The sequence below is a fragment of the Cornus florida genome, unplaced genomic scaffold (assembly GCF_030987335.1).
Source record: "Cornus florida cultivar Cherokee Brave unplaced genomic scaffold, ASM3098733v1 CherokeeBrave_3.0.0_Hap2_Chr01, whole genome shotgun sequence".
In the NCBI taxonomy this organism is placed as follows: Eukaryota; Viridiplantae; Streptophyta; class Magnoliopsida; order Cornales; family Cornaceae; genus Cornus; species Cornus florida.
In genome coordinates this window covers 97,497,594-97,504,998 of record NW_026775571.1, presented here as the reverse complement: position 1 = coordinate 97,504,998, position 7,405 = coordinate 97,497,594, and the positions used below count along the sequence as shown (strand labels likewise).

Genomic DNA, 7,405 nt, shown 5'->3' with positions numbered 1-7,405 from the left:
GAGATAAAATCATAAATGGAAGTTGAGAGAGGGAAACGTCAGTTGATGTTGAAAATTTGTGTAGATGTTGAAAATTGGTGTAAAATGGAAGGAAAAAAAAAGTTACGTGTTTAAATAAAAATAAGATTAATAATCAAAGCAAACTAATTGTCAAGTTGACTGAAATGTCTAGTAGGCCTTGGTTCTATTAATAAAATTAAATATATATATTTATACATGCACGCATGCATAAATCATTTGATTAAGACTACTTGTTCATTTTTTTCAAGTGAGTTGTTAAATTTTCTAATTGAATGACAAAAGGTTTAGAATGTATGTCAAAATTAATCAGAATGGCTAAGAAAATCAAAATTAGCCATATTTATAAAAATATCTTCACACTTCTATTAAAAATTGACCAGTTATCAAGGGCATTGTAATCTAATGATTTTTAGTTTACTTTTTAAAATGAGAAGTAAGTTTTTGTAGGATCAACGAATTTATATATATATATATAATAAAAAAAATTGAAAAAATTACCATCTACCTCTTATGTTTGAGCTACTGCTCATCATTGACCTCATAGTAATTATTTTTAAATTCAGCAGATAAGATAACCATTGAATATATTAATGAGTTCCCTTCTTTTTTTTCCATCTCTGAAGCTTTTAGTCTGATCAAGTGAGATAAACTCAAAGTTGCTATTTTAGGAGTCAATTTGGAAATTTAGAAATTTTATGCAGTACCTTATAATAATTGGTTCCCATAATAATATAGTAATAATTATGAACTGATATAGTAATTAACACACCATCCATGCGAACAAGAAATATACTGAATAAATACACCTTATGGACATTAAATAGTATAATAATCATGCAAATATGTGTGTAAATCACACTACATGAGAAAAGAAAACCATTACATACAGTTGTAACATGGACTATTCATGTTTCATGAATAATCTTGGTCAAATTGATGGGTACGGAATTGAAAACTTATACTTGAAATTTCTTCAATTTATTTTTGACTTTACTAGAACATAAAAATGATAGGTAGATGAGCAAATTAAATCAACATGCAGGTGTGAACAGGTATAGAATGCTTTCCAATAAGCATGGGGAGAAAAAAGATACGGCTAAGGAGAAAGGACAAGAAGAACAATCCTAGTTTTTTTAAATAAAAAATAAAAAAATTAAACAAAAATATAAATCAGTATATGTTGAATTCTCTATATCTCTCGTGTTTTTGACACATATAAGAAAATGGTATAAATGCACTCCATTTTTTGTTTTTTTTCCCCTAAATTATATGACATAAATCCCCTTAAACATGATTCTCATAAATTTAATAAAAGGAAATAATGTCAATACACATTTAAAATAGTACATTTATTAAATAAATAAAAAAGGTAAAGTGCATTTATCACTTTCATTTCATCTCTCTAATTTAAAAATAAATGCTATATTGAATCATTGATTGATATTTTGTATTATGTATGTCTAATAAAAATTATTAGGCTGTGTTTGGTTATATGATATTGGAGTTTTGGAATAAAAATTTGTAAAATTGAAGAAAAACAATGTACAAAATTGAACTAATTTTATTTTTTTAATTTTATAAATTCTAATTCAAAAACTCTATATGGCCAACTATACAGAGGACACGGCCTTATCGTATTTAATCCAAATATGCCTACTAAAAACTATTATCAAGAAGTCAATATTTGATTAGAATATGATCTCTTTTTAAAGTGTTAAACTCAATAATAGTGCTGGTAACAAAGACGGACAAGTATTTTTTTTTTGTTTTTCTTTTTATTACAGTAATTTTTCTAATCTTATTTAAAATTGATAATCTAATCCGATCATAAATGTCTAACCAACTGACTCGGTCCCACCTCTCACCGATAGTTAACCGAAACAGTCAACAATTGCTTCCGTTGCGTCTCAGATCCGAAACGTGGTCTGTGCCCCATATAGCCTTTTCTTACGTGGCCCCACACAACCTATACACGTACATTTAACTCACCCAGTCGTAAGTGTCATACAAAGCTCGGCCGTCAAATTCGTTGACTTTCTCTCTCTCCACCCTTTTCATTTCCATCACGTGGAACCCGCCGCAGTCTTCGCTACGACGGTGGAGTTCTCTTACTTTCCCTCTCTATAATATTCTCTCTATATCTATATATAAAATATTATATATGTATATTATCTAATTGTTCAGATTGATTTTGATCCTTATATACGAACGAGTCAAACTGAGTCTTGACGAAATGTAGACGAAACAACCTCTTTTCTCTCCTCTGTGGGTCCCACTATCCAGCTGTCAGTTCCGTGACGCATCAGCTTACGTAAATTCTTATCACAATCTCAGTTTGGTCTACGTCCCCCAACCCTTTTTATAGCCGTGCCCATTGCACCTGTAAAAGACTTCAGACTTCACTCCACGTCTCCCTCCTTCTATCTCTCACTTTTTCTCTCTCACTTTCTCTCTCTACAACTATATCACTTTCTCTCTCTATATAACTCTATCTACTGCCCTTCTTCTTCTTTAATTGTAATACTGATTTATGGACAAGGGATGGGGGCTCACCCTTGATTCTGATCCAATTGGTTTCATGAGAAACAAGTCTTCAACAGCTGATTTTGATCGTTTGACTCCCAGGTTTAACCTTAATACTATGTTTTCCGGCGTCAAGTTTCCGGTGAATCTTAACGGTGTGCAAGAGCAAGCTGCTCCGATGTCGTCCGATGAGAATCGGACGGTTGTGGACGAGGTGGACTTCTTTTCCAATCGGAATGAATCCAATGATCACAACAACACGAGTAATTCTAATGTCAAGAAAGAAAATTCACACGGACAAACTGTTCCAAGGACTGATTTAGATGTAAATGTAAGAACTCGAGTCAAAATTTTTAATTTTTTCATTTAATTAAGTATATATCTATATATATATTAAACTATATTGTTGTTCTTATCATTGGTTGCTTACCTATGTAGACTGGTTTGCACCTCTTAACTGCAAATACGGGAAGTGATCAATCAATGGTGGATGACGAAACTTCACTTGATACAGAAGCCAAGAATAATGAGGTAAGAAGATCGATTAGGTGTTCAATTTTCATTCTTTATACTTTATACGATATATATATATATATATATATATATATATATATATATATATATCGGAAAAGGGCTAACTCCGTGCACAAATTTTAGTATACTGTTTTCGATTTTAAACTCGTGATTTCACATATTTATATGTATATGTATATGTATAATTTTTAGCTTAGTTTAGCTTTGATTGATTAATTTGATTCTTTATGTTTCAGTTGGCCGTATTGCAAGTTGAGCTCGAAAAGATGAATGTAGAAAATCGAAGGTTGAGAGGGATGCTTACACAAGTCAGTGAAAATTATAATGCACTACAAATGCATATGATGACACTAATGCAACACCAGCAGCAACAAAGTTTGAGAGCTCAAACACATGAACATGAGGTGATTTAATTTACTTCTTTTTATTATAATTCTTTCTATGATATTATATTATTGTAGTTTTGAATCAAATAGAGTACTTACCATCATTATTAATTCCATATATATATACAGATGATTGATGTAAAATCAGAAGATAAGAAAGATGAGGCTGGCCAAGGAGCTATGGTACCAAGACAATTTATGGATTTGGTCCCAAGTGGTACCACTGAGACAGATGAGCCATCTCAATCTTCGTCTGGAGAAAGAACCATTATTGATCGATCGTCGTCGCCACAAAACAACAACAGTGAAGTTGCTTCTAAGGAATTTAAGAAGAACATTAATAGAAATGAGAGTGTCCCATATGATCAGGACAAGCCCAATTTCAGGGACAGCAAAGCAATTGGTAGGGAAGAGAGCCCGGAATCGGAAGGGTGGGTTCCTAACAAGGTGCCCAAATTGAATCCCTCTAAGCCTGCTGATCAAGCCACTGAGGCTACAATGAGGAAAGCTCGTGTCTCAGTTCGAGCCCGATCAGAAGCTCCCATGGTAAATTAAAATTCAATCAAAATTTTATCCCATTAATCATAGTCCTCGTAGTCTCTACTTTGTGTAGAATTTGATCAAGACTTGTCCTAATTGATGTGAAATTGATTCAATATGGTTCATTACAGATCACGGATGGTTGCCAATGGCGGAAATATGGACAAAAAATGGCAAAAGGGAACCCGTGCCCTCGGGCTTACTACCGGTGCACCATGGCAGTTGGTTGTCCAGTGCGCAAACAAGTATGTTCTTTTCTTTTTCACTATATTAGCCTATTTCCTGAAAAATAATAATTCTCAGACTTAATAGTCTAACCGATAATGCTAACAAAAGGATTTCTATCTCTTCTATGCATTATCGGTTTGAATTTTCGTACTAAATATCATTATTCTTTCCCGAATTGGGAAATTAGTTCATTTCCTGAATTGGGGTTTTAAAAATTTATCATATGTCGATTTGGGCAAGACTAATTTGCAAAAATGGCAATTCACAGGTTCAGAGATGTGCTGAGGACAGAACAATCCTAATAACTACGTATGAAGGCAACCACAACCATCCACTGCCACCGGCAGCCATGGCCATGGCGTCGACCACGTCCGCGGCTGCAAGCATGCTGCTCTCGGGGTCCATGTCGAGTGCTGATGGCCTAATGAACCCGAATTTTCTAGCCAGAGCCATTCTGCCTTGCTCATCTAACATGGCCACTATCTCAGCTTCAGCTCCATTTCCAACTGTCACATTAGACCTCACTCACACTCCCAACCAATTACAACAGTTCCAAAGACCCTCTACCCAGTTCCAAGTCCCCTTCCCCGGCCAGCCTCCGAGCTTCGCCGGAGTTCCAACGCCGCCTCAAGTTTTTGGTCAGACCCTTTATAACCAATCCAAATTCTCTGGCCTCCAGGTCTCCCAAGGGATGGAGTCAGCTGCTGCTGCCCAATTAGCCCACCAAGCCCCACCTCCACAATTGCAACAACCACACCACCCATCCATGGCTGACACAGTCAGCGCCGCCACGGCCGCCATCACCGCCGATCCCAACTTCACGGCGGCGCTGGTGGCTGCCATCACGTCAATTATGGGCGGAGCTAATCCCAACAACAATAGTACCAATACCACCACCACAAACAACAACATCAACACCACCACAAGCAACAGCAATAAGACTAGCAGTTTTTCAGGGAATTGAGAAGTGGTCTAATTTCATACAATTCTTTTCTTACTTTATTCCCTTTTTTTTTTTTTTTTTTTTTTGTGGGTGGGATGAGAAATGAGATTACAATTTCATATTTTTTGTCATTATTGTGGGGGTTAGCACATAGAATTTGATTCTTTCTTGCTGTTTTAATTAGAATAATCTGATTCAAAGTTTCAGTAAATACAGGAAATGAAAACAGCCACAGTGCGTTACTTTGTTCAATGTTCAATGGGTTCATTTGTATCTCTATGATCCTTACTTTATTATTATTTTTTCTTTTTCTTTTTCTGCAAAGCATCAAAAGATGGATTGAAAATGGTTGATAGAAGAAAAGAATAGTCCAACATATTGAGTCATATTCTGATTTAAGTGGTCAACAAATTCGGCCAATATTGTTTGACACGGAAATGGTGGACTTGATTGACAGCATATGGCAGACCTAATGTGACTTCCAGGAAATTGCATTTGATTCTTCCATCGATCAAGCGGTTTAGAAAAATCAAATACAGTTTACCCTCTAATAATTAATACGCAGGGAGGTCCTCCCTAATCAATACGCAGGGAGGTCGTCCAGTTTTCATTCTAAGCTCCGCCAAAAGGAGAAAGCGTTAAAAATTTGCTCGGATGCATTTTCACGTTTTTGAAGCACCACAAAATATATATATAAATTCTATTCAGCGACATAAAATTAGAATTTTAAAATATATAGTATGATAAATGGGTCTTTTAATTCTAAGAAATTTGGTATTGTAATACCATTCAAAAAAAATAGATTGATCCTCAATTTTTGACCCAGAGAAACATATACACATACAAAGTATATGACGACTTTGCCACTTCAACTTTATTCCTCTCAAATCACATAATGTCACATTTGAACACAACTTCTAAGGACAAAAATATGCCAATCTTTAACCTAATTCATCTTCTATATAACTCGTCGTGTATACAAGTCATAAAGAAGGGAAGACAATTTTTTTCAATTATATCGTAGGAACTTTGAGCACTTTCATTAAGCAACTCTGACGGAATTTTTTTTTTTTTTTTAATTTTAATTTTGTATATAATTTTACTATGATTGTAAATTTATCCATTTAGTAGCCGAGTGATATTTTTTACTATTATTTATATGTTTCACAAATGGAAATTTGAGAAGAAAACTATTTTCCAATGCTTGATAATCTGAAAAACATATGAATATTAATATAATTAAATGTTGGATAAAACAGTTAGACTTCAGAAGAGTAATTATTGAGATACGTGATTTTCCTACTATATTATTGGACAAGTCAGATACGTTATTGACTTCCGTGCACATTGACGTCAATTTCTACCAAACAATCAATCAAGCTTTTATTATTATATTTGAGAAAACCAAACGTGGAACGAAGTGGGTCGCACCGTACCTCATCCCACCGTACACTAATGTTTTTACCTACGACATTGATGATTGCACGTGCTTCCATGTGAATTGGTACACCACCCTTCATGTCGTCTCCTAATTATCATTACCTTAATTAGTTCTCTCGATTGGACTCATTTGGTTGAAATTAAGCATGTTGATCTTTTTCTTTTTTTTCTTTTTTTAAGCTCTCTCGGACAAATTGAATTAAGTTTATGTAATTAGCGATTAATGATATGATCTGAGATATAGTAATAATATCATAATAAAAAATAAATAAATAAAAATAAGAATTAAATGCAAAAAAAATTCCTAAACTATTGACTAATTAGCAACCAACTCCCTGAACTACAAAAATTACAAAAAACCCTTCAGATGACTCCATCCGGCAACGGCACCGGTTGAAACTCACTGATTGACACATAATATTTAATTTAAAGACCATAATACCCTTATAAACATGAAAATACTATATTGCCCCTTATTTTAACACCTAAACACAAACACACCCACTTTCTACACCCAAACACGTCCTTATCCCTCTGTATACATGCACATATATCAATGAAATCCAAATTCCTTGTCGTAATCCATATAATAAGTAAAGATGACTATTACATTTTGATTCCCACGAATTTCTTTTCGTTTCAAATTGGTGGTTTCAGTCCGGCGTCTGGTGTGCAAATCAAAATTGATGGTATGAGAATGACGATACCAAAACTGTGCCGGCGGCAAAAATCCCAATGATGGCTTCCAACACTCTGCCACCTCCCACCATCATCATCTTCTTCTTTAATA

The 7,405-nt window shown here is 34.4% G+C and overlaps 1 protein-coding gene across 1 annotated transcript; it reads left to right on the top strand.

Annotated features, from left to right (window-relative positions):
* Window positions 1-2,407: 2,407 nt before the first annotated feature.
* LOC132308444 (probable WRKY transcription factor 31) lies at window positions 2,408-5,427 on the top strand. The gene is made up of 6 exons (XM_059806533.1): window positions 2,408-2,875; window positions 2,983-3,075; window positions 3,315-3,482; window positions 3,594-4,010; window positions 4,136-4,249; window positions 4,501-5,427. The coding sequence occupies exons 1-6, from the start codon at window positions 2,552-2,554 to the stop codon at window positions 5,194-5,196; spliced, it is 1,812 nt and encodes a 603-aa protein (XP_059662516.1). The 5' UTR covers window positions 2,408-2,551; the 3' UTR covers window positions 5,197-5,427.
* Window positions 5,428-7,405: the final 1,978 nt, after the last annotated feature.